Genomic DNA, 27,995 nt, shown 5'->3' with positions numbered 1-27,995 from the left:
TTGGCCTTCTAAACATCTAGTAGGAGAAAAATAAAGACACCTTTGAGTGCGAGTCTCATTCAGGCTCCTCCTGATTCATGGTAAACAACTCCTGACCTAGTCTTTGTTTCTTTAAATTTTCTTTCTTGAGATTCAGACGGCTCTGCAGTCGTTATTTTTCTTTTTAAAATTTATAAAAGCTTGGAATAGTTGCTCAACGTAAGACTGAAATTTCAAAACTGAATCTTTTTCAATGATCAAAACAAGTCAAAGTTATACAGAAAGGCTGAAACTTACCCACAGACCTCTAATGTTTGCTTAAACGCCCCTTAGTAAACAAACCACTAACTTGTTACACTTAAAAATCTGTTTGCAGCATTTTGTTTGAAAAATTGACCCAGAAAAAGTTGGCAGTTTTGTCCCATTTTCTAGCGCCTGGGTTTTGGTACATTTGAATTCAGACAAAACTAACTTAGCAGTAACCCTTCTGCAAGATACAAGAGCTTTTTTCAGGTCAATAATTCCTTAACATTGATTTTAAAAAGTACTTGTTGCACCGGCAGATTTTTTTTACTCATCACATTTTCCCATGTTATAAGTGAAATAACGTGACAGTGAAACTAGTACTTTTTAAAATCAATATTAAGGAATTAATGACTTAAAACAAACTCTCATATGTCCTGCTGAAAAGCTACTTATGTTAGTTTAATCTTAATTCAAGTGAACTAAGATCTTTGTGCCAGAAACCAGTTATGGTAAAAAAAAAAAAAAAAAATCTCATTTTCCAAATCAAACACTGTAAAGTCAAAAATCACCTTGGTAAAAACAATAAATTTTATTTATTTAGAAAAAAATGTTAAAACTAACTTGGCCCTATGTGAAAATATATTAACTGGGATTAACCAAGTTATGGTTTAATTTTCAAGTCTGATAACTGCCAGTACCTGCCTGCCAACCTGAAGTAAATTTAAAAAAGTAAAATACTAAGGAGAAAAAGACACTGGATGAAAAACAAATTGACATCGGACAGAACAGAAGTATCCTTTATTGTCCCGACTCATTTCAGCTTCTACGGCAGGACGACGATCTTCTTCTCCAGCTTCTGCTCTGGGAAGACGAACCTCCTCATCACGTCGTCCAGCTCCTCCAGAGCCAGCTGCGCGTGGAGAACGGCCGCCTGGTCCGGGTCCGAGCGGACCACCAGCTTCAGGGCCCGGTACAGGTCCAGGAGAACGTCGCTGAGGACCTGCAGGAGGCAAACAGAGCAGGGCTAAAGCCGTTTCCTGAATTTTATTTTAACCATATTTATTAACCCAAAAAGTATTTGGTTATGATGTGACTGGATAAAAAATGAGCAAATCAGTAGCTAGGAGGTGGAAATTTACTGTTAATCTCTTTCAGAAATGTAACAAACTGCTGTGGTTCAACAGAACATTAAACGGTTTTCCAAAATAAAATGGAGTATTGGAGCCATACTAAAGAAAAACAATTAAAAAAACCCTTAAATAAAGCTAGAAGAATAAAGTCAATATTACCAGAATGAAGTCGCACGAGAAAAAGTTTAAATAATATGGGAATAAAGTCATAATGACTTTATTCTTGTAATATTTACTTTATTTTTGGGAAATATTATGACTTCTCATATTATTCTGGCTTTATTCTCATAATACTGACTTATCTTTATCTCCACTTTATTCTCGTATTATGACTTTATTGTTGAAATATTATGACGTCTTCTTTGTAGTTTGCGCCAGTAGTTACATACAGCTGTTGATCATATGGCTGCAAAAAAACCTTTTCATTGCAGTTTCACCAACTTCGATACATTTCCTCCCCCCAAATCGGCATGTTTATATTAAGCAAATCTATTTTTATAATTCTAATTTATGCAACTTTACAGTCAACGTGAAACGCAGCTGGTACTGTGGAGGAAATCTCAGGTTTCACCTCTAACGATTTTTGTCCATCCATCTTTGCTCTCACTTTGGCTCCCGTCTCCTAAACCATCACTCTATCCTGCCCTACTTTGACCTTTGCCCTATTTTTACTTTTCCCACATCCCTCTGTTATTACAGTCCAGCTGGTTCTGCAGTGATGACAGGACTTGGACCAGAACCCACAGCTGGAAGACAGCAGGAGCCACAGCACACCTGAGCAGGTACACAAAGGTCGGGGCGAAGGAGAGCAGACCAAGGAAATAATACTTTTAGATTGAAAGATCTTCATTTCTCTGTTTCAGTGAAGTTTTTCTCGCTTTTCGATGTCTCCATTCCCTTTTACAAACACATTCATCAGATCTGGCATTGAAGAAACTAAGAAATGAAAAGGTTAAAGTTTTAAAATCTCTTACAGAGTCCAACAGTGCAGGGTTACAAACTCCTCCATGTCAATGTTGTTTTCTATCATATCTGTGAAAAATGCTTTTTTACCCCCAGTTGAGATCATTTTAGCCCCCATATTCAAAAAGCTGCCACTCGTTGCTATGGTGACAAATCCCAGTCGTCTTAAACCTCAGCTGGTCGGCCCAAACTGCGTAAAAACTTTAAGTTTTACTGAAACAATTATTGACCCATAAATGTCAGAACCTTCTGGTGACCGAACACGTACATTTTTATGAGTCTACAGTGTTTTTTGTCACAAATATGAGAGAAGGAAAACATTCAGACCCTGAATATAATGGAAGTGAATGAGAGATTACGTGTGAGCTCTCAGCACTCCGGGTTGATTTAACAGAAAACTGTAAGTCCTACAGCACTGACAGACACACTGGGTGAAAGTAGAGAAAATTATCTAAGTTTTGATATGTTAACTGTACAGGTGGAGATAAAACTGGGGGAATGAAATCAGTAAAAATAAAATAAAAAATCTGAATATTTCACAGGGTCAGAATCTAGAGTGACATCAATAATCTGAACATCCTGTGAGAAAAATCTGGATATAAATCCATCAAACTTAGACTGTGATTGTGTGAAAAGTGTAAAATGAATTAAAACCTTAATTTAGTCAAATAAAGACCAGATTTCTATCAGCCGTTTAAACTTTGAACAAGGATTTTAATGGAAAGTACGGCTGAGATACGGAGCTTTAGTTCTTTTACTTCTTCCACCAAAATCCCATCAATTTTCATCTTATTTTGTAAACATGGTAAAAAATATCACCACCAATATGGAGAGCCAAAAGGGACAAAATAAAAAGCTACATCATTAAATTATTAATTAAATGTGCCATGAAATAAATGTTTAATTTAAATATTTAGATAATTTTTTAATAGACTATATATTACATTTGCAAATCATTGAAACAAAATGTAGAATAACTGAAGAATTAAATGCATATTTAATTGCTTAATGTTTCCTGTTCCTATAGCGATACCATGAAATAATTTTATCTATAAAACTCTGATCTGTTGAGCTCCACTGGTTTAAATTATTCAAACATTTAATTAAACATATATTTATTTCATGGTACATTTATTTCATAATGTAATGATGCATTTCTTGTTTAATTTTTCCACTTTTGGCACTCCGTACGCCAACATCGCTGCACTTTATTCTTGATTGAGCCACATTTGAACTGATTCATTTGCATGTTCTTTTTTTCCAAAGGTAAGAAAAGAATTTAAAAACTTTAAATTATGGAAAAAAGGCAGAATTGTAACAATTAATATCTTTATAACTTTAAGACACAGTTTGAATTACTGGGGATTATCTAACAACATCCACTTTTCCTTTTTTCTTTAATTCCAAAAGCTTAAAAACAGAAAGCAATCAGCAATTTCAGCAACAATGTTTTGGAATTAAATCTAAGATTAGACGTTAATTTGCGCACATTGACATAAAGAGTTTAAATTTTCTCAAAGTTTGAAGGGATTTTCTTGAAACCTACTAACCTAAAAGCGCCAGAGATGCCATAACATCAAACCATTCAGTTGTCTGAAGAGCCGCAGGAAACAAGAAGAGGTCATGCTAAGGTTTCTAACCCCAAGGCAGGAAACAAAAATAAAGGAAAACACAAACACACCTGAGATGTTTCCACCAGGTGGAAAATTACAAGCCGTGGAGTTTAAGAAACATCCATTATGTTGAGGATCTGACAAGCAGAACAAACAATGAGCGTCTCAGTTTCACCTGCAGGTCAGGAAGTTTCCTCCGAACACGAAGCCCAACATCAGGACAGCAAGTTTCAATTTTAGATGATAAACCAACACAAAGCAGCTTGTAAGCATGAAGCAGAAAGAAAATGACAGGCTTTTACAAATAAAAACCCAGAAAGTGTTGCATGTTTTCACCTTCCCTGAGTCAATATCCTGCAGAATCAGCTTTTAATGCAGCTTATTTAACTTTAGGTGAACTTAAAGTTTAATAATCTAATGTTATCTACATGTTTTTAATTGTTTTGCATATATTTCTGATATATTTCTTGCACAAATTGCAAAAGTTTGCATTTATAGTTATACAGTTTTTGATTTTTTAAATGTTATTCCATGTTATTTATTTTACTTTTTATATTATTTTATAGTTTATCAGCCGGTTTCTATTTGTGACCTAATATGCATCGTAATTTCGTTCTCTAGTGGATCTCTAATGTTTTGCTGAATGACAGTAAAGATAATCTGGGTTCACTGCAAAACCTCACAATCTTAAAGTATTATTGTCTAGTTTTTAGTGCAAATATCTTAATATCTAACTAACTCAAAAGTAACTTTTCAGTAAAATATTGAAACTTGTTTTACGTCAATGATTAACTAACAATGATTAGATGCACTGGCAGATTGTTTCACTTGGAACATGAGAAAATGTCTTATAACTGAAACAAATCTAGCTTCAGTTCATCAATATTAAGGAATTATTTACTTAATCTCCTATATTTTGCTACATGTCTGTTAGTTTTGTCCTATTTCAAGTGTAGTAAGATACTCACACTGGAAACTAGAGAAAAATACTTGGTAATATTTGGTGTTTTTGCAGTGCAGGGTGACGTGGTGCGTTGCAGAGTTTTGTCACCTGGGTGGTTTTATCGCTGAGGCCTCTGAGCAGCTGAGCGACGACGTGGACGGCGGCTCTCCTCACCTCGGCCTCCCGATCCGTTTTAATCAGCGCAGTCAGACACGAGCTCAGCTGCACGTAACAATAAAAAAAAAAAAAAACATGTTACCATTAAATATTCACAGCAGGAAGAGGCAGGAAACCATCAGGACTCAGTGGAAATGAAGGCTAAAGAAACAGAAATTCTGAATTCACAGCATCATTGTGGCTGAGGGTGATATGTGGTCCCTGGTCTGACTACGTTTGGCTCCAACAACTATTATTTAAAAATTACATTGTTTCATAAAGAAAAATAAAACTACCAACAGCACCAGTTAATATTTCAGATAAAAAAAAAACACTTTGTACTTTGTGTCAAAATGTTTGCAGCATTTTTCTAAATTTTAACGATATTAAAGGGAATCTCTTTAACGATTGTTGTCCAAATGTGAATTATTGAGCTGATTTTAATTCATCATGTAATTAATTAATTCATTACTTATTGCAGCAGTCTCAGCTAAAACTTTGAGACATTCTTCACATCTTTTAAGACAATTAAATTTGGATTCGCATCATCCATAAGCCATGATCGCAGGAGAGCTTTACTGTCTGAGAATGTTTAACTTTCTTTATGGCACTTTCATTTTTTTAAGATGTACTTGTAGACATTAATATTTGTCTTGGTGTATGAACTGAAAATATTGAAGATTTAGACATGAAAGTGATTTAAATTGAGAGGTTTCTGAATATTTCACAGACTCTAGAGTGTTTGATATCTGTAAAAAAAAAAGAGAGAGAAAATATCAAACTAAAACCGTGACTGTGCAAAAGCTGTGAAAAGTATCCGACTATAAACTCCTGATGCACATGACGTTGTCAGTGTGAAAAAGATCACAGGTTTATGAATAAGCGTCTTGTTCATCCAGCTGACACTGAAGCTCATTCAGCAAACGCGGAGCGCCGTCGTCGGAGCCGCAGACCTCGGCAGAGGCAGCTGAGCCTCGCAGTTTGTGTTTGAAAACTATTTTTATATCTCAATAACATTTAATCTGCAGCGGATCTTTACTCAGAGGGACACGACCTTTACCTCAGTGTTTCCAAAAGTTGGGGTGAGGACCCCACTTTGGTCACAACTCAACACGTTTGGGGTCGTGAGCAGAAAAATCTGCACTGCAAAAAATCATTAAATAATCCCAGTAAGTTATTATTCTTTCATCTCACTGCAGAAACAAAAATCTTACCAAGAATTTTTGTCTAGTTTCTAGTCCAGATACCTTATTACACTTGAAATAAGACTAAACTAACTTACAGGTAACTTTTCAGCAAGATATTAGAGATTGTTCTAAATAAATAATTACTTAATATTAAGTTAAAAGGGCTACTTCCACTGGCAGATAAATTCACTTGTGACAAGACATTTTTCCATGTAAATGAAATAATCTGTCAATGGAACTAGTATTTTTTTCCATCAATAAAGGAATTATTGACACAAAGCGAGTTACTTCTAGAAACTAAACAAATATACTTGGTAAGATTTTGTTCTTTTGCATTGTTGCCTTTTAAATAACATTTCTTGTATTTTAGTAACTTTTCACTCCCTTGTGAACAATAAATGTTTTAGTTGAATTATACTTTGACATGTATAGCAGAGTTTTAGTCAGACTAAGATACAAATATTCTATAAAATCTGCTAATCTTGAACAAATACATAAAATAAAGCAGATTTTTGTTAGAATATTGGAAAAGCATGATTGAAACGTGAAATATATTAAATTTTTCAGCGACGTTCTCACCTCTTGTGCCAGCGGTCCCAGAGAGTAGTCCAGTCTCTGGCAGAGCTCCCCCAGGTTGGACAGGCTGCTGGCCCGAACACTCTGGTCCGGATCTCTGGTTCCCTGCAGGAAGACGGCCAGCAGAGGGCGGCCGAGGTGCGGCGCCAGTTCCCCTGGAGGACGAACACACGCAGCGTCGGGCGAGACTCTTTCAAACCAGATCCCATAAAAAAAACTTCAAATGTCTCCGATTTGGTATTTCTGTTTTCTTTCTGCTGTGTTTTGTTATATGTTGTAGTGATTTATGAAGGCATAATTTAGTTTAATTTGATGAGTATGACAGACATAAATACTACCTGTATGTTTGAGTCAAGTCGTTTAAATTGCTGCTGTGTTTTGAAGCAGGGCTGAACAATATGGCTGAGAAACGTAGCATGACAAAAGCATTTCATGCGAGTAAATATCAAAAATTGAGAAGTTTGTTATAAATATCTGAAATGTAGCCAAACTGGTGGTGTGACATTATCTGTTTTATTCAGTTTTCACTTCATGCTGCTGTTTTTTATATTTAAGCAGTTATGAAGAATAGCAGCAGAACTTTAAACTGCTACTGCGCAAGTTACTGTGAAAGGTGTTGCTAGGTAACCAAAGAACGAGTGAGTTGCTAGGTAACCAAAGAATGAGTGAGTTGCTAGGTAACCAAAGAACGAGTGAGTTGCTAGGTAACCAAAGAATGAGTGAGTTGCTAGGTAACCAAAGAACGAGTGAGTTGCTAGGTAACCAAAGAGTGGTTGAATTAGTTGATTCCACCAAATACAGCTGGCTGTGAGAGGTTGAACAGCTTAAGCCTTTCGTCTGTCTACATTATTGAATATTAATTATGTATTACCTATTGATGTTAATCACGTCTATTGCGATATATATTGTTTTATCGTCCAGCCCTATTCAGAAGTATCAATTACAAATTATTTGATAGACTGAATAAATAAATAAATAAGCTCTGTCATGATGTAGACTTTTACGTTCCAGATTCATAAAAGGCTTGAAAGATGAGAGTTCAAGTGTCAGATGCAGATTTGAACATTTCTGATGACTTTTTCTGGTTTATCTCCATTTTAGCCAAACATGTCGACATTTGATCCTGCATTTTTGTGCATTTCTCCTGCACAGTAATCATCTCACAAGCATCAGCAGAAGCTTAAATTTCTCTTCAGTCAGACGAGATGCTGTGTTTCGCTGCGTTCATTTATGTATTTTTCTGACTCAGCTCTGGTTCTGTGTGCCAGATTCCCATCGTGCCACTTTTCTGGGACAATCGGGGTGTTTATATCCCTGCATGGAGGTTGGAAGGAGCTTCAGTTTGCCTCTCGGACAGCTGCTGCGTTTGACTCCAACATCCCAACCGGCCAAAATGTGTCTTTTTGGCCAAGCTGTGATTTTCTAATTACAAGGTTTTCTTGATCGACTGGACGTTCAAAGCCTAGTTTTCCATTTCTGGTTTGTTCCTAGTTTCTGGCAGAGAAACTTGCAGACTCCTCTGTAGGAGTTCTACATTGAAAAGGTTAAGTGAATTTGTGGTTGGGTTCGATGCACGCTGTAAGGAAGGGTCAGTGCTGTGTTTGTGTTCCCGTCGGTCAGTTGGACGCCTCAGCGCTGCTTGGCAGAAGCAGCTGCAGGCGACTCTGTGCTTTGTGTCTCCCACGAACACAGCTGGTTCCACAGCCAGCGGCGGGAGCAAACCTGCTTCAAACTGAATAATTTCAACATGGCCGCCTCCTCTGAATAGATATTTACGTCCCTCTTATGGGACGTTTGATGACGGCCATATGCATAAATCAATTAATCACGATAATTAAAATGAGCTCGATAATTTCCACTTGCATTATTTATCATTTCTTCTTTCCCTCTTTCTACCAAAAACTGGATGACAGAAGTCTTCAGTCTGGTGCTTTGGTTTCAACAAGCTCTTTTTTTGAAGGACAATTTTGTTTACAGAGGCTTTATAATTGATTTTATTTGTTGTTTCTGTTTATTTATTTTGGATATTTAGAATATCTTCCAATCAATCAATCAATCAAATTTTATTTGTATAGCACATTTCAGCAGCAAGACATTTCAAAGTGCTTTACATCATTACAAACACAGAAACACAATGCAATATAGAATCAATAATCAAAACACAGCATTAAGTCAAGTTCCATCAATAAATTTGTAATTGATTACATTTCAAATACAATTCTAAACAGGTGGGTTTTTAGTTGAGATTTAAAAGAAGTCAGTGTTTCAGCTGCTTTACAGTTTTCTGGAAGTTTGTTCCAAATTTGTGGTGCATAGATGCTGAAAGCTGCTTCTCCTCATTTGGTTCTGGTTCTGGGGATGCAGAGCAGACCAGAACCGGAAGACCTCAGAGGTCTGGAAGGTTGATACAACAACAGCAGATCTTTGATGTATTGTGGTGCTAAGCTGTTCAGTGATTTATAAACTAACAACAGTATTTTAAAGTCTATTCTTTGAGCTACAGGGAGCCAATGGAGGGACTTTAAAACTGGTGTTATGTGCTCTATCTTCCTGGTTTTAGTGAGAACGCCAGCAGCAGCATTCTGGATCAGCTGCAGCTGTTTGATTGATTTGTTGGACAGACCTGTGAAGACGCTGTTGCAATAATCAATACGACTGAAGATGAACACATGGATGAGTTTCTCTAGATCTGGCTGAGACATTAGTCCTTTAATCCTGGAAATGTTCTTCAGGTGATAGAAGGCCGACTTTGTGACTGTCTTTATGTGGCTCTGGAGGTTCAGGTCAGAGTCCATCACTACTCCCAGGTTTCGGGCCTGATCGCTGGTTTTTAGTTGTAATAACTGAAGCTGTGCGTTGACTCTAGATCTATAACTCTAGATCTATAACTCTAGATCTATAACTCTAGATCGTTCCTCTTTAGGTCCAAAAATAATAACTTCAGTTTTGTTTCTGTTCAACTGGAGAAAGTTTTGGCACATCCACACATTTATCTGTTCTAAGCATCTGTTCAGTGATTGGATGGGGTCAAAGGTCACCTGGTGACATCGTAATGTAGAGCTGTGTGTCATCTGCATAGTTATGGTAGCTAATATTATTTCCTGTTATAACCTGAGCTAGTGGGAGCATATAAATATTGAATAAAAGGGGTCCTAGAATTGAACCTTGGGGTACCCCACATGTGACCTTTGACCTTCCAGTACCAGTGTTACATTTTCATTAGAAATTAAAGTTAATGATCTTTGAGAATGTGTTATTTTATTATTATTATGCCATTACCATTATATTATTTTAAAACTGTCTCAACTTCTGGGACAATTTATGGTGCAGCAAAATTTGTTATTGTAACAAGTTTATTCACATCCCTTAAAGGAGGCCCAAAGTAACATTTTGCACGTTTTTGTTCTTCTATTTGTGTCTCTGCTGCCTCTAAAAGCAGCTCAAGAACTTAAAAAACTAAAAAAAACGATAACAGCTGTTTTCCAGCCATAAGTTAATGTTTTTTGGTGTTTGGAAAATGACACCAAAAATATGTCAAAAACCTCTCAATTATCGAGTCACATCCATTGGGAACTATGCCGTTACCTAGCAACCCTAGTGGAGCTCCAGCAGGTTTGGTCAGCTGGTTTTACTGCTGTATAATGGCTGAATGAAGTGGACCACTTCCTGCCATCTTCTTGGCTGTTTTTCGTCAGTAGAAACATTCGGCTGTTCGTGTGATGTGAAAAATGTGTTTCCATTTCGGTTTTACGAAATAAAACTGCTTGGATGCAGCTGAGAAACCACCTCAGCGCAAAAACGTTTTATCAAAATGGTTTATTTAAGTTGTTGTGTATCCATTAAGTAAATTCTAATGTTAATGTAAAGTCAATTAATGTGTCATTAATGGACTGAAACAAACGAGCCACACGGACTCTGTCTGATACTCACCCATCGCTCTGCTGGCCCGCATCAGAACCTCCCCGACCTTCAGCCGGGTCTCCAGGGAGCGCTCCTGCTTGGACGAAGGGAGCGACGGGCCGCGCTGGAAATCCTGGAGGAGCCTCTCCAGGATCCGACCCGGATAGGAATCAGCCAGAACGGCCAGACCTGAAAGCAGTTCGGACTCAGTCTCTGTTATTGTGAGCTAAAAGGAAACTAACAGCAGGCTGAAGGTAACATAAAGCTAGCATCTAGCTAAAGCTAAGAGGAAACTAACAGCAGGCTGAAGGTAACATAAAGCTAACATCTAGCTAAAGCTAAGAGGAAGTCAACAGCAAGCTTCAAGCTACAACAAAGCTAACAGCAAGCTGAAGGTAACAGGTAGCTGAATCTAAAGGGAAGTTAACAGCAAGCTGCAAGTTAAAAGGAAACTAACAGCAAGATGACGTCAACAGAAAGCCAGCAGCTAGAAAAAGCTAACAGCTAGCTGAAGTAACCTTAAAATTACTCCATATACAGAGAGTTATAAAAATAAACATGAGAGCGGAGGCGTTACCTTGGATGGCCGACAGGTAGACGAATGAGTCTTCATGTTCCAGGTTCTCCAGGAAGAGCTGGACAGGACACAGAGAGACGGGGAATTATGGAGATCCGGACCGAGGATCAGCCAGTCAACAAACATCAGAGAGAATAAAACAGATGATTGATCCGAGGAGAAAAAAACCGGAGAGGAAAATCAATACCGGGGGTTTCTGCAGCATCAGCAGGGGCCTGGAGCTAAAGGGAATCCCTAAATAAGGGGCATCTTTTCCTTAACAAGCCCCCAGGAGGGCAGCGGCGTCCCGCTGAGGAAGACTGCCTCATCCATTATGAATGTCCCAGGAGACGAGGATGAAACGGGAAACCTGCTGATACTCGCGTTCGGACCACAAAGCAAACAAGAACTCCTGAATCTAGGAATTACAACCTGGAAAATTCCTGGATTCGAATCTGAAACTCAACAAAGGTTCGTTATCATTATTTTTAAAATCTACATTTTAAAAATAATGTTTTATTTTTGTCTCAAACTAAATATCTCAGTTTTCCAGGTTTTCGAATTCAGAAAGTAATTTTGTTTCAAACGTAAAGGATATTTCAATATTTAACTTGAAAATGTTAAATATTAACTGGCTGTGATTCGGTGATAGTTTTTATGGAAACGTTCTTCTCTGTGTTTTTTTTTTTTTTCCATTTTTTTCTCCGAAGAGTTTTTGCGGAGCTAGTGGCTCGTATTTTTTGTACAGTAGGCAGACAGGAAGGAGGGTGAGGGGAGGGGGAAGACATGCGGTAAAGGTCGCCGGGACCGGGAGTCGAACCCGCGACGTCCACGTCGAGGACTAAGGCCTCCAAACGTGGGGCGTACTAACCCCCTGCGCCACCACAGCACGCCCCCTTCTCTGTGTTTTTAAAGTGAAATTTTCAGCTGAGCTCACCAACTTGACTCTCCTCACTCACGTGTTGTGACTCTACACTGCTGACCGCAGTACAGGGCCATGTAACGTGCTGCTGATACCCTGGTAACCCCCCAGAGGAGAGAGGCTTATAGGTCAAAATGCGACTGATCTGCTTTATGTAATATTAATGCGTTAAAGACTTTAGATTATGTTTACGCCATATCGCCCATCCCTACCTGAACAAGAAGAAGAAACGTTATGAAAAAATTCGTCAGTAGTCTACGAACCGTGAGGACTTTCTCCTGAGCCTGGACGGCCTCTGGGTGTCTGCGCTGCACCATCCGGGTCACGACTCTCAGGGCGACCGCTCGGGTGGGCACGTCTGGGTCGCACGCCTCCAGCAGCCAATCAGAGAGTGATTTGTTACTTGGATCAGGGTCACCGGATCTGGATGGCGGACCGGGGCGCTGTGGGAGCCTGCTGACTGGCGTCTGCTGGTTTCTTTCTTCACTCTTCGCTTTGCTGTTCTTTGTCGTTTCGTCGGGGTTGCCACGGCAACGAGCAGCATCAGCGAGGTTTTCAGGTCGGTAGGCGCCGTGAGTGGCGATGACAGCTCTGAGGTTGGACGCCAGCTCCTGGATGACGACATCGGGATGCTGCTGGGACAGCGCCTCCAGAGGCCGGAGCAACTTCAGCATGCAGGAATAATCCTCAGCGCTGATCTGATGAGGCAAAGTTAGGAAAAAACAACCAGAAAATTAATCAACTGCTGATAAGAAATGCATGTTATTGATTAATGAGTTGATCTAAAGTTGATCAATCTTAATTAAGTTTTAAGTGGCTATTTTCTTAAAAACCTGAGTCTTCTGAGGGTTGACAATCAAAGCCATAAATAGCAATTCTTTTTCATTAATATACCGATCAGTTTGTTTTAATTTGCCATACGATTAATTGATTTATTGCTTATTGCGATAAGATGGTTTATGTCGCAAAAACATTATACAGTCTCCAGTTGTGAAACCAGTAACAAACATTACATATTTTTTCATCATCAAAACACATAAAATAACATGATATTTATAATATTAAAAAGAAATACATACGGTAATTACATTTTAATATAATTTTATCAGCTGCATTCAATACTGACTGACTAAACAGAAGTGTTTAACTAAATATTAAACTTAGCGATATTTAGAGAATTCAACATAACAGGAACTTCAGGTTCCTGAAAATAAGAATAAAAGATGAAAACTTAATCCTTAATTAAAAGAAAGATATTCATACAGAAGCACCGTCTGTAGTTGCTTTGGGAAGAATGTTAAAACTTTTATCCATCAAGCGAAATAACTCACAACAAGCCCTAAAATTTGTTTTCTATCATGTTACAATTTTTCGGCGATATGCTTTCTGTCATCACATTCTCGCCTTCGTAGCACAGCATTCATTTTTAGTTGAAAATTTGACGCAGCTCGGCTGAATGAGCGTTAATAAGAAAAAAACTTAACTTAAAGAGCTTGGCGAGTGTTTATATTTCTAAACAGAACCGGAAAAAATGCTTTTTCCACCCCACAACGGACCCTGGTTGGACCGTTTCTCCATCTCGTGCTGTGAGATCTCCGCCATCTTTGTTTTTGCTTCTGTTAAGCGGTTTGAGGGATTTTGTACCTGAGGTGCGGACAGGAGCGTCGCCACCAGGCCCATCCCCATGCTCAGCGTCTGGCTCTCCACTGGGTTCCCAACACCTGGCGCCGAGGTCCCATCCAGCCCAACGCAGGCCCTCTGGAGCAGGGACACCATGAAGTCCACAACCTGCAACCAGAACAGATGAATCTTGGTAAAAGTTCTATCCATCCATCTTCTTTTTCCAATCATGCACCCTTATTTTCCCTCCCTCTCTCTCCATCCATCCTTCCCTTCATCCTCTGACCTGTGAGGTTTTCCTCAGCAGCTGCTCCTGCTCCAGACTCTCCACCATCACAGCCAGCGCCTGAAGCAGAGTTAACTTCTCTGCTCGCCTCTCAGCTCCACCCAGCAGCTGCTGCTCCACCTCCAGAAGCGTCATGGCTGCCACATCCACCTCCTCTTCATCCTTCAGCTCTTCATCTACAGCAGCCGCCCAACCAGTCAGCTCCTGCAACAGAAATTTCATTGGCCTTAGTTCTTTGCTGTATGCTGGAGAGTTTCTTCTCTTTGTTTTTACTCTGCGGTCTGCAGGTTTTTCCGTGATGGCGGTCCTTTTGGTACCTGCAGCAGGTCCAGGAAGAAATCCCCGGCCAGGTCGGAGTCGCTGAGTTGGGCCAGCAGCTGCACCAGACTCTCCAGCCTCCACTGCTCCCTGGACAGCTTCTCGTACAGCTCCTCATCCTCATCGCTACGATAACAGCAGAAACTCTAGAGTTACGCTGAAAGCTAGAAACCGCTCAGATGATTACAACTCAGCTCTGCATCGCCACCTGCAGGTCTGTCTGCAGACGAGCCTGACGCCGCCGTCACCGCCCGCCGTGAAGTGGAACGCCGCCGCCACGTCGTTCCCGCGCTCCCTCAGGCCAGAGAGTTGCCTGAGCAACGGCAGAGCTGCAGATGTCTCCAAATGCTTCAGGAACCAGACCAGGATCTCCTGACAGGGGGCGCTGTGGTGCACAGAGAAGACATACGATTTATTTCTACGTTCGCTGCTGAGACACAGCGGAGAAGATTTCCAGTTAAAACTCACCGCAGATGGGAGATGCTCTGCTTGGTGAAGCAGAAAAGCGTGAAGATGACGGGAAGAACGTCTTGGAGTGCCGCGAGGAGAGCCGGAGACGGACTGTTTCCAACGACCCAGATCTGACCCACAAAGAAAAATGTCAACAATGTCACCCTGAAGCATCAATAATCACATCTAACACTGTATATAGATAAGATGAGATACTTTATTTTTTCCCTCATGGAAATTATAATTTCCGACTACCACAAAGGACTCCTATGTCCTTTCTACAAAAAAACAAAACATTTTTTGTAGACAAGTTGTATTTTATTGTTTACATTTGGAAATTTTGCGCATCCGCACAATGCTGGAGGGCAAAAATAGACTATTCTTTTACTTGCCATTGGTAGCCATGCTGCTGCGGTAGAACAACGCCGTTAACAAAATGAAACCTGAAGATGTAGGTGTTATTAATTTAGTGCAGTGCGCCACAGTAAATGGAAAAAGAACGCAGAAAAACTGTTGAACATTAACTCAAAACCCCTCGTAGTATTCTTTTTTCTCTCCCTGTGTCAACTGCACTACATGCAGACCCGTTGCCATAGCAACTAACGCACAACAGCTCCACTAGCGGATCAGAATTCAACACCGAAAAACACACAAAACATTTCCTACACAATATTACATCTTCAGACTTAATATTAATCATGCAATTATTAATAACTGATCGCCAGTTGATTAGCTAATTTTAACTCCTGCTCTACTGATGATCTGTCCGGGAGTTGGTGTGTGTTGCCTTATTTTTTTGAAACTGAACTGAAGCACACCTAATTCCACAGCACATCTACATGTTAAGGAAAACAGAGTTTGGGGGGAACTTTGAAACTGTTTCTTACCCAGCAGGTTGTTGCTAGGTAACCAAAGATTGAGTGAGTTAGTTGAAGTCACCAACCTAGCTTAACTCGCACTGAGAAGTTGAATGCTGTGCAGTTCACTATCATATATATATATATACATATATATATATATACAGTACAGACCAAAAGTTTGGACACACCTTCTAATTCAATGGGTTTTCTTTATTTTCATGACTATTTATAAGGCAAGAAATCCCACTTATTAACCTGACAGGGCACACCTATGAAGTGAAAACCATTTCAGGTGACGACCTGTTGAAGCTCATCAAGAAAATGCAGAGTGTGTGCAAAGCAGTAATCACAGCAAAAGGTTGCTACTTTGAAGAAACTAGAATATAAGGGGTATTTTCAGTTGTTTTACACTTTTTTGTTTAGTGCATATTTCCACATGTGTTATTCCTAGTTTTGATGCCTTCAGTGTGAAGCTACAATGTCAATAGTTATGAAAATAAAGGAAACTCATTGAATTAAAAGGTGTGTCCAAACTTTTGGTTTGTACTGTATATAATATATAATATGTTGAATATTCTAAAAAATGTATTATTGATGATTTCTGTATCACCATATTGATGTTTATTGATTATTGTCCAGTTCTAATTCAGGATAAATTTTCTAAGAACGAGTCTTAAAGTGGATCTTATGGATCTCTTTATCAGATACAACTTATTTCAGTTCCCTTTTCTCAGAAAAATCATAAATAAAAAGAAAGAAGACTTTTTTCAGATTGTTGCACCTTGTAGACATCCTCCAAACAGCGAGTGAGATCCGACTCCTCCACAGCGACGTGCGGATGCTCTTCAACTACAAAACAAACACAAGAGACGGTGATGAAGGCTCTGGGTTTATTTAAGAGCCAAAATGTAATAAATTAGAATATAACTGAAAACCCCATTTATTTCAGAAAACCTACCACTAAGAAAAAACGCATTATGTTTATTAATCACAAACAGTTGTTTTACAAACATCCTTTATTTCCGTTTATTATGATGATTTTCCACTTAGAGTTAATGAAAACTTGACATTTAAAATTAGAATATTATATAAAATCAGTAAAAATCATTTTTTTAAAGACAGAAGCATTTAAATAGTGAGGATTCTGACCCTCACTATTTAAAAATACTAAAATATGACTTATAGTTTTTGTACAGCGGTTTGTTCGAGCCTAAAGGAGGGAATCACCGTGGCAACCAAATTCTCAGTGCAGGTGTTACGTTGTTTTCTTGTTTCTTCTTCCTTTTTTTAGCCCATCATTAAATAGGATCCAAATATTATCACAACGCTAACAGCAAGTACGTGATGTATGTTGGATTTTTTAGCTGCATTGACCCCCTTAAAAAGACCCTTCTGAATATTTAGATGTTTTAAACTACCAATTACTTATTAGTTACTTTAGTAACTATTTGAACATCAGGCCAGTCTGCGTACATGTTACTGACCGGAGGCAGTGATGCATCGGTGCAGCGGGGTTAGCAGTGGGGCTAGCAGGTATTGCTGAGCAAAGGTGGGCCTTTCCTGGACCATAGAGAGCGCCGCCCTGGTGGCAACTCGCTGGAACTGCTGCGCTGTCAGTTTGTCTCGGAAATGCAGGAGATCAAGGATCTGAGGAGCATCAATTCGTTTAAGCCACAAATATTTATAAGCAGTATTAAAAAGGTTGCAACGGACAAACTGAGACAAATAAAGAATAGACAGGTTTGCAGTACAATAAACAGAAATACAATAAATCAACAAGTACTGGCAGGTATGTCGACACGGCGGAATGAAAAGCTTTTAGGGGTGTGTCTTGCTAACTGCTGCAGGTCGGTTAGCAAAGAAGATAGGTGGATATTTCTGAGAAGGAGTAGCTGCTAGCTATAGTGGTAGCAAGGTTTCCAGTGCAGACTGCTTTCCATGCAAGTCTGCGTTCCTGCTGATCCAAACCACAGGCAGAAATGAGGGATGGGGTTAGCTATAACGAGGTACAGGTGCAGCAGTCTGCCTGCAGCACCATCAAGCAGCTGGAGGAAAACGATCTGATCAGCAGAAACCCTGAGTCTGTGTCTGCTCAGATGGACGACCTGCTGCCTGCGTCACCCTGCAGAGGAAACCGTGATGCTGACCTGAGGACAGACCAGCCTGAAGTATCCGTCCGCTGAGGCCGACTGCTGAGGGCAGGCCGCCAGGATCCGCGCCACAGCGTCACATTTCCTCCAATCCGAGTCGCCCCCTGCAGGAGGAAAATGGAAGTTGACGAGCGGTTTACAGAAGCAGCATTTATTATTTTCATTTAATATATAGATATAATTTTAGTAATTATATATATATATAAATATATTTAGTTTTCCTTTAGTTATTAAATATATATTTCTTGTCATTCTCATCTGCCCTCTGGGCCCCCCAATGGTAACAGTCTAGCTCCGCCACTGCTGATGGGAACCTGAAGGATTATTTGCACATTATCTCTTCTCCTCTTCCTCCTCTTGCTCCTCTTCCTCACCTGTTCCTCCCTCCAGGATGGCTCTGACGACCGCCTGCACGCCGTTGGGCTGCATCAGACGCTCAGACAGCAGCTGACCGCAGAGACGCCTCAGCCAGGCCGGCGCTGATCCCAGAGCGGCTCTGGAGCTCCCAGGTGGACCTGACTGGAAGCAAGCAGAGAGGAGAGGGATGTGAATCCAAAAGCAGCATGTAGAAGCATAATGACCCATGGAACCAACACAAGTTTCATCAAAGCTCAATGAACAGGAAACAAAAACCGCCTTGAAAAACTGGAGAACAAAACATGTTTTCTTGCTGGTTTTGCTTTCCGTTTTATTATTATTATTACTGATCCTATTATTATGTTTTATTTTTATTTAAATGGAAGCTAATTTCCTGCACTAGAATAATGTTTTGGACAAAAAAAGGTCAAAAACAACCACAGTTTGAGGAATTTGTTGTTGGTGAAGAGTCATGGTTTTCAACTCATTTTTGCTGCCATCATGTGGACAAAATAGATCACTGCAGCCATAAGTTCAATATCTGTCAGGATTTTTCAGGTCACCAGAAAAAATGTAATGGAAAGCTTCAAAATCTGATAGAAAATTTCTGATGTCTTCAGGTACGATCATTTTATTTTTTAAAAAAAAATTGGTGGATAATTCAGAAGTTTATTCAAAATTCTTGAAGTCCAAAAAACTTTTCTTTCATCGTCCATTTCCTGCATGTTGATGGCTGCAGCTTTTAGAGGAATCCAGTCTGGTCATTAATTCATTCCAGATGGATTCTTCTGCAATAATGTATCAACATGATGCTACATGTACATCACAGGGCTAACAATTATTTTAGTAATTGATTATTCTGACGATTAATCAAGCAAAAAAATTGGATTTTTAACACTTAAGCTTAATTTATGTAATTTTAGAACCGCATAAAAATGCAAATAAATAATTAAAATTCCTTTTTAAACTAATAAAATAAAAATTTTATTGCCTAAAATACCATATTGTAGCTTTCCTTCAGGAAAAGGTTGATTATTTGTAGCAAAGAATTAATCAAAAAGTTCAGTCATTTCATGACTTTACATGAAATTGTAGGGCTGAACTGGTGATTATGTTTTGATTAATGAATTAATTGCTAGGTAGCAAAAGTTACTTAATAGGAGATTTAACTAAATTTGAACCAGGCAAAAGTTACTTAATAGGAGATTTAACTAAATTTGAACCAGGCAAAAGTTACTTAATAGGAGATTTAACTAAATTTGAACCAGGCAACGCTATAAATGCCACTTGATGAATTTTTTTTCTTGAATGCTAAATGAGTGTATATTTTGTACAGTTTTGGCTTAATTACTGCTCTTTGTTCTTTCTGCAAATTACTTTCTTGAGTCTGTATATGCTAGGTAACAATAAATCGATTACTAAAATTAGTGGATTAATTGTTGCAGCCCCAATATGTAATCAGCATGTGATGGACGATTCTGTTCTCTGCACAACAAAAACAACATCTGAGTCAGAACAGGAAGCGGCACCTGTTTGGGTCCACCCTGCAGGACCAGCAGCTCCTTGGCGACGATCGGCTGGTAAACTTTTCCAAGCAGATTCCTGAGCGCCTCTTTGCACGACCGACTCTCCTCTGTGCTGAGTGGCTGCATCAGGGAGGAAAAACAGAAACTAAAGCAGCAGGACTGAAACGATCTGGACTACATTCACACTTCTTTCATATGTTTGTAATCAGAATTTTTAGCCGTTGTTTACATTTGGATTTAGCACATTGAGAATTATGATGCATGTCTCACATCAGTGATTTAAAGGGGAAACATCATGTAAAATCAACTTTTTTGAGCTTTGTATCGTGTTATAATATCATTCCCTCATTAAAAACAAACCTGGAGTTTTGCTCTAATTCTTTCATGCATGTTTGAGAAATCCTGTAATCTCCATGGCAACCATTCAGCTGTGCAAAATGCCTGGTTGGACCTAGCTCCGCCTCCAAGACACAGGTCCTCCTCAGAGCTGCAGTTTCCAACTCAGCTCCTTCAGACTAGCCAGCAGCAATTAGCAAATACCTGGTGGAACTATGCTAACAATAGAAGCTACTACTCAGTAAAACGATGGTAAAAACTTTGTTAAAGGGTTAATGGAGGAGAGATGTGATGATATCCTGTAGGAAGCATTTCAGGAAAAGCAGGAGCTTCTTAAAAAGACAGAGGTCCAATTTCAAGGTATTAAATCAGGACGTAAAATTTCTTATAAACAGACTTTTTATAATAATTGAAGGTAATATAGTTACTTGATTGGTATAAAATGCCATGATGTGCCTGGAAAACACATAATACTGTCCCTTTAAAAGCTGGATAAAATGCAACATGGCTGTTAAGACTGCAGATCGGACAACTATCAGATCTGATTTAGTTCCACATTTGGAAGTGGCAGAGATCAGGGTTTCTGTTTTTTAGTGAAAAAGCCAGAAGAAGCTGGCATTTGGTAAAAAAAAAAAAAAAAAAAAAAGCGTATTTGGGTCGCAGCAGCATGTAGAAGGTAAACCCACCCTGTGGTCCTCTCGGTGCGGCTCGTAGCCCAGCTGGCACAGAGCTGCCATCACGTCCCCCAGATGTCTGCTGAACACCAGCGTGGCAAGAGTCGCCAGCTCAGCCACCTGCAGCAGGACTCTGGTTGTGGTGAGCAGACGGCGACCCACCGGGGGCGACGCCTCCCTCCGGATCAGCTTTTCCACCACAGCACCGAATGCAGACCTAATTAAACGATCATGAAGTTTAGAACGATTAATCTGAGGGCTCGAGTACTTCTGACTCGACAATTTTGTCTCACATGACAAAAAGTTTGGGTTTCAACTCTGGTTCGCACTCCAGTTCAGAAGATGACAGTAATAGGTGTGGCCATTTATTGCACCATTTGTCATTTATTATGAAAAACTTCTGATCATGATCATTTCGATTTATTGTTGGATGTTAAAAAAAACTGTCAGGATGCTTGGAAATGTTACGTTTGCCATTGTTATTTCATATAACATGGGAAAATGTTATTTAAATCACAACTTCTAATAATATTTTAAAAATTAAATAAATAAAAACTTAATTTAATTAAAGAAATGAAATATTTATTTAATTTACTAAATATCTGTAAGTTTGAAAATATAATTAAATGCAATTGCTGTTTTTTTGTTATATAAATCACACTTTTGTTTAATTAAGTGGTTCCCTGAAGAAGCTTGTTTTAAATTGTAATGTTTTTTCAGAACAATATTTGTGTTTGAATCCTGTGCAACGCAGTCACAGGCATATAATTACTGAAAAATACGTTTTTTATTGCTAGTACCACAAAATATCGTGATAAGATTCTAAGGCTATATCGTGCACACCTAAAAGCTATTTTAAAACTGCCAGTAAATTAAAGAAGAAGAAGAACGCCCACCTGCGGCCCAGTGGGACTCCGACCCCGGCGCTCAGGTAGGGACAGACGCCCAGAGAAACCACGAACTGCAGCGCCGCGCCCAGCGTCTTCTGCTGGGAGACGCTGAGGACGTCGGGCGGAAGCGGCGGCGCCATTTCTGGCGTGCGGAGGCTTCCTGAAGGGGGCGGGGCCTCCTGGAAGCGCTTCAGCTCCTCAGTCAGGTGTCGGGTTAAGGCGAGGAGGAGGAGGAGACACTCTTGGACAAAGCTCCAGGTGACGTCATCTGTCTCGGCGCCGTACCAGTCAGCTTCGCCCTTCGTCTCCTCCCTCAGCCGCGCCGCCCGCTGCAGGCTGCCGTCGCTCCGAAGCCGCTCCAGAAGGACGGACCTGTTGGCCCCCAAGGCGGCATGGAGGGCCTCCTGCTGCGACGTTTGCGCAGGCGCTTCTGCAGAAGATCAGCGTGTAACAGTATTTACATTTAATGTTCAATTGAGCTGTATGTCAAATTTTCCCTTTTGCACCACCTGGTGGTAAATCATAGAAGGTGCAAGTTCCATCTTAGATGTTTTGGAAAGAATGTAAAAACTTAAAATTTTTAATCTTGATACAAAATTTTCCCTAATGTATGATCAATTAATCTAATTATCATATGGCACATTTCATATTCACAAGTGTACATTTTTATTATCTTCAACCTTTTTTACATGTTGGTTAAGGAAATTGAATTATATGTATCTATTTCCAAAAGTACAAACATAAAAGCTGTAAATACATATGAATGTTGTAGGTTACAGAATGTTTTTAAATTGGTCATGTCTGCAATATCTGCTTTCTGCTTTTTTGTACCAATGTATTTACTGTAAGAGTCTACACCCTGGCATACATTTTCATATTCTATGTTCTGTTCATTTGATTTTCTCTGTATTTGTAAACAAAGAGCAAACTAGCAAAGCTAGCAAAGCTGTATTTAAATGTGCTATACTGGTGGAAAATTATGAAACAAATCTGTAAGTTTGTACATTTATGTCTGTTTTTAAAAAAAGAAGACACTTTTTAAGTCAATTCAGCGCTGTTTTTTCTGTATCGGATTGGCATTGGCCGATACTAAACATCAGATATCCATATTGTAAGTGAAAAAAGTGAATCGATGCATCCCTATTATTTGCAAACACTGGAAATTTGCAAGGGTGCAAATTAGGGCTGGCTTAAAAATAAAATCTGATTTTAATTGATTTCCCTCCCTCCAAGCTTTCCTTTCTAAAAAAAATTATAAATGACCAAACATATTTTCAAAAGGTGACTTATTTCAATCTTCCCCCCGTGTCTGTTTATTAGCAGAATAAAGACACAATTTTACCAGAAGAACATCTTAAAATTACGAGAATTTTCAGCAGTGTTCAGTAGTCATTTGATAAAATGACATGTTATCAAATGCCATCATCAGGAAAAATACAATAAATAAATTGATCAGTGCTCCAGTTATTAATCAAAGGCAGCTCTCAACAGATGGGGTTCCAGCCTCTATTTAAAGGAGCTCAGTCTTTTGGCAGTTTTGCAGTTTTCTGGAAGTTTGTTCTAGATTACAGAAGCATAGGAACTGAATGCTGCTTCTCCATATTTGGTTCTGGTTCTGGGGATGCAGAGTAGTCCACAAGCAGAACGAAAACTCAAGTCACTTTGTCACTTTGACCGGCGGAGGCTCTGCGTTTCAAGAAGGAAGTGAGGCAACAAATGTCTTTGAGGTGGATTTATTTGGGAGCTCCAAATCTTCATTACACCAGCACCCTCTCTTAATGAAACAAAGAAGCTGACATTTATACCTGAGGCAAGTTCCAACACTTACACCAGGTAAAGGGGTGATCCAAAAAGAAAAGACAAACAAACACTACTTACACAAACCTAACAATAAATGATCCAACAAATATTTACATGCATGCAAATTATTAAAATTAAACTAATCTAAAGTCAATCAAAAGTAAATATAACTAAATATAAATCCTCAGAGTATTCCCCCTCTTAATGGAAGTTGGTATGCTCCAGGAGCATTCGTCTCCCTCTCTGATCCACCTTGCTGAGACACACCCAGAAAGGCAAATACTCAATTAACTCAAATTGAACTAATCTAAATCAAAACGAACTGACATTTCCTCCCCCCCCCCACATTCTCCGAACAGGAAAGATGGCCAGTCTCCCCACCCACAAAGAATGTTCACCAAATGTCACAATATAATTAAACAAAGAACTAATACAAACACATTTGAACTGAAAACAACATAATATCAATAATCAACATGGGATGGAACCCATGGTCTCCATCACACACTTTGAAACAGTTTTCAACTAATAAAACTGTTTATTAGTTTTATTAATAAACAGTTTATTAGTTAATAAACTGAGTTTATTCAGTTAATCTCAATAAAATGAGATTAGTTTATTGATCTCACTGGATGAGATCAATAAACTGATTTCTAAAAAACCCTGGAACTGGCATATATTATGCAAAATAAATAAAACTAGAAATAAATTGGGTTATGGAGTCTGTAAACAAAATTACTGTTAAAAAATATTATTCATTAGATTCAGAGAAAGAAACAGGCAAAACTATCACGTAGGACTTTTATAAACAAAAACTACAAACTAGCAAAGGAACAAATCTATAGCAGAATGGACACAAACCATGTGAGAAATTGGTCAGCATCAGATTTCTGAGAATTTACCGCGGCAGAAACTCACCGCCCAGAGGTCGGGTCAGGATATTTATGGCGGAGAGGATCTCGGAGGTCATCTCGGACTCCTGGCTTTCATCACCGCTCTGACAACAACACGCAACTGTTATTTATTTCTGACATAAATCCCGCAACATCAAGCTACACGCAGCTTCGGCTAAAAACATATACCGAACGGACGCTCGCGTCTGACGTCATCACGCAGCGCCGATCTGAACGGGAAATGATTGGCTGACACTGTGGTGCATTTACTGACAGCTGAAAACGTCAAAAATGTATTTGGTTCAATTTAACTCGGATATCTGAGTCTCCGTTTAATAGTCTATAAGTGAGCCTGGTGGGAATATTGTGTTCAGAGCTAGTTATATTTCCTCCGTTTTATTTTCTAAAGCATTTTTTAAAATGTATTTATTGTTTTTAGAAAAGCTGTTACTGTTCCCTCTATGGTCCCTTCCTCACATAACAGTAGAATCTGTAGTGTGAACAGGTTCTGTATTAGAAATGACGAGGATAAAAACAATAAAAGTAGTCAGTTAAGGTGGTCTGGATGGTTTTCCCCAACTTTACAATTCTTGAGCCCAGATTTCATGAAGCAACTGTAAAAACTTATTTTGGGCTTCAAGTTTTTCAAACAGCTCCATAGTGTAGCTTTTTTTTTTTTTTTAGACAAAAACAAGATCTCACCACTAGTCATTTTGTTTAACCAAATAGGTTTTGACACATGAACAGGTAGTATACTGGTTTAGAGAACTGATACTGAGTGTGTCAAAGACTTGCCTAATACGACCAAGCAAAACCCAACACAGCATAGACATGTAGAATACAAGAGCGCATACATTTAATTGAATTTGATTAAAGTTTTTAATGTAGAAATGTTATGAACCACACTCCATCCCAGTGGTGCATAACTTAAGTTTCTTAGCAAAAAGAAAAAAACTACCTAGAAGGAGACACTGGATGAGGTTCTATTGTCAGGACACAAGAGGTACAAAAGTCAAATTAACCTGTTTGAATTCCTGACAAACTGGATGACTATCTGGGCATAACTGGTATTTAGATTTTGTAGGCAAGGAGAAGACCAATTTTTATTGCTTTATAAAATTGATTTAAATACAATCATTGGTGAGATTGAAGGAACTTGTCCTAAGCAATCCTTTGTCTACAAATCTGAGCAATTGCTCTCAATTGAATAGAGTAAAGTGACTTAGTGGATAGTCATATGCAAGTTGAAGCAAAAATAATTCTGATCCTTGATGAAAACAGAATGTTTAGACACCCAAAGCAGATGCAAAGGAAAAACTCCAGCATGCTGAAGCAGAGGAACATGTAAAAGTTGCAGGATAGCTTCCCTGAGTGTGTGTCGCCCCTCAGGCAAGAGTCCACAAGCATGACTTCACCCCCCAAGCAGGAAGTGGAGTTGCTTTAGATAAAATCTTAAAGCACATTGGAATATTTGAATCAAGGCAAAGATTGTTTTCATTTTCAGGGAACTAGCATGCAAATATTCTCTACCAGAAACGTCATAACCAAAATTTTAGGGCTATAAAACTACAGTCAGAACTTAATGCTAACACTTGCTGTAAACAAATTCTTTAATACATGTAATTTTATTGAGTTACTTTTGGACAGGCTTCCAGGCCTGGAACAGATTGGATGTCAGTGCAGCAGTAGAGTACAACATCCTGATTTCAACGAATCTCTTTAGTAGCCCTTCTGGCCTGGATGGTGAGGATGTTTCCCAGGATGGTGAGGATGTTTCCCAGGATGGTGAGGATGTTTCCCAGGATGATAAGGATGTTTCCCAGGATGGTGAGGATGTTTCCCAGGATGGTGAGGATGTTTCCCAGGATGGTGAGGATGTTTCCCAGGATGATAAGGATGTTTCCCAGGATGGTGAGGATGTTTCCCAGGATGGTGAGGATGTTTCCCAGGATGGCGAGGATGTTTCCCTGGATGGTGAGGATGTTTCCCAGGATGATAAGGATGTTTCCCAGGATGATAAGGATGTTTCCCAGGATGGTGAGGATGGGGAAACACTGGTGGCTGGAGGACAATTAGTTCTGTTGGGATGTAGCGGAACTGGCTGAACCTCAGCTGCTTGCAGTTGTAGCTCGACTTGGACTTGTAGGCATAGACTTGATCCTCTTCATCTACAGGAGCGAAGACTGGCTGGTCCTCACAGCTGGTGTGTGCATGCAGAAATGTGTAGATTTAGTGTTAACATGTTGGTTCTAGTCCTTGAGGGCCAAGGGCCTCTTACTAGAACCCTATAGACATAGCTTGCTCAAACTGCTAGTTTACTATGCCTGGTAACTTGTTTTGGATATGCTTGACGATGTATGGAGGATTTGATCAATTATGACCAGTGGTTGCTGACCATAATTGCATCAAAGGTGACACATTATCCTGTCATTGAACAGGTTAGGTTTATGGAAGACTTTTTTTTTTTTTTTGCACATTTGACTGATCAATTCTGCCAGGGCCACTCGCCACTTTAAATTCAAATAAGCTGCTGCTGGTTACATCCAACTTAAAATTCACTTTCACAAGATGGGCAATTATACAACCATACTGCTTTGAAAAGCAGAGCCTAAAGCACCTGGTGTTAAGTACTTAAGCTGGAAACAGTTGAGATGGATGGATGGAAGTATGAAAACGATGTGAATTTTGCATAATGGGTCACGTTTAAGTTATCAACCCCTGATTCTTCAAACAATCTACAGAAGTTCTCATCTTAGGAACTTCTTTCCATGTAATTGTAATTTGAAATACTGTGCCAGTAAAACTGTGAAAGTGTTATCCAGGGGGTGGACTCTCACCAAAAGTGACATTTTGCTCATAATGTCTGCGTCAGACTGGTACAGTAAAGCCCCACATTTGAATCATACTGAAAGCACAACCTGTGACACCTTAACACCAGTATGCTGCATACTTGCGGTCCAACATTTTGCAGAGGGAAGACCCAGTATGCAAATGCATTGTTTTTGACATATCTAGGATCAGTTAACTCGTCACAAAACAACAAACCATCTTGACAGTTGCTATGGGGAGCAATGTTTACAACCGTTTGCCACATTGTCTTTCCTGTTGAGCAGAGACATTTGCTGTGTTGTGACTAGATTGTAAATCAGACCAAGGGGCTCCCCCTAGTTGACTGAGGGTTTTTTTTTATGAAGATGGGCAAATATTTGTTTTGCACACGCAGTTTAGGAGGCAGCCGCTTTCAATTCTATTAATTATGCGCAGATTTGTGATGTAAATGCAGCCACTCATGCCTTCCTAGAGGAACTTTTAATGTAGAAAAAAGTTCAGTTATCCTGTATTTTTGTGTATCTGTTGCTACATGCTAGTCCAGGAGGAGTGAATGCTGAAGGTCATTAGATGCGTTTCCATTGTAACTGTGCGCAAAACTTTGTCAATATTCCACTAATGTTGGAAAAAACACAAACATTAAATATTAAAATCGCGTTAATTAATTTGCTCATGTGAAAAGTCATTAAACATGCTGTGCCAGGATCTTCCTTCCATTCCCGACCGTCCTCTTCTTTTTATGGCGGTTCAAGTGTGCATTACCGCCATCTACTGGAATAAAGTGTGGCTCGGGATGCTAAATACATTACATAGATTTTAAAACTAAAATAAACAA

The 27,995-nt window shown here is 39.2% G+C and overlaps 1 protein-coding gene across 1 annotated transcript; it reads right to left on the bottom strand.

Moving 5' to 3' along the window:
- Positions 1–1,008: 1,008 nt before the first annotated feature.
- tango6 (transport and golgi organization 6 homolog) lies at positions 1,009–24,534 on the bottom strand. The gene is made up of 19 exons (XM_023326350.1): positions 24,357–24,534; positions 21,645–22,068; positions 20,761–20,965; positions 19,742–19,858; positions 18,230–18,374; positions 17,853–17,959; positions 17,190–17,352; positions 16,487–16,554; positions 14,864–14,976; positions 14,604–14,780; positions 14,395–14,521; positions 14,078–14,281; positions 13,816–13,959; positions 12,435–12,869; positions 11,271–11,328; positions 10,724–10,882; positions 6,797–6,948; positions 4,983–5,096; positions 1,009–1,225 (listed from the first exon to the last, which is right to left on the bottom strand). The coding sequence occupies exons 1-19, from the start codon at positions 24,406–24,408 to the stop codon at positions 1,049–1,051; spliced, it is 3,141 nt and encodes a 1,046-aa protein (XP_023182118.1). The 5' UTR covers positions 24,409–24,534; the 3' UTR covers positions 1,009–1,048.
- Between the last annotated feature and the right edge of the window lie 3,461 nt (positions 24,535–27,995).

This window comes from Xiphophorus maculatus, chromosome 2, assembly GCF_002775205.1.
Source record: "Xiphophorus maculatus strain JP 163 A chromosome 2, X_maculatus-5.0-male, whole genome shotgun sequence".
NCBI classification, from domain to species: domain Eukaryota; kingdom Metazoa; phylum Chordata; class Actinopteri; order Cyprinodontiformes; family Poeciliidae; genus Xiphophorus; species Xiphophorus maculatus.
Note: the sequence above shows the minus strand (reverse complement) of the source record. Positions and strands in the feature narration are given on the sequence as shown.

What these genes read in the sequence shown, in the direction of transcription:
- tango6 (XM_023326350.1), bottom strand. Translation starts at nt 24,408, where the DNA reads ATGACCTCCGAGATCCTCTCCGCCATAAATATCCTGACCCGACCTCTG. An exon ending in CATCCTGGAGGGAGGAACAG is followed by an intron (nt 17,960 to 18,229) that starts GTGAGGAAGAGG and finishes TTCCTCCTGCAG; the next exon opens with GGGGCGACTCGGATTGGAGG. An exon ending in TCAGCGATAAAACCACCCAG is followed by an intron (nt 1,226 to 4,982) that starts GTGACAAAACTC and finishes TGCCTCCTGCAG; the next exon opens with GTCCTCAGCGACGTTCTCCT.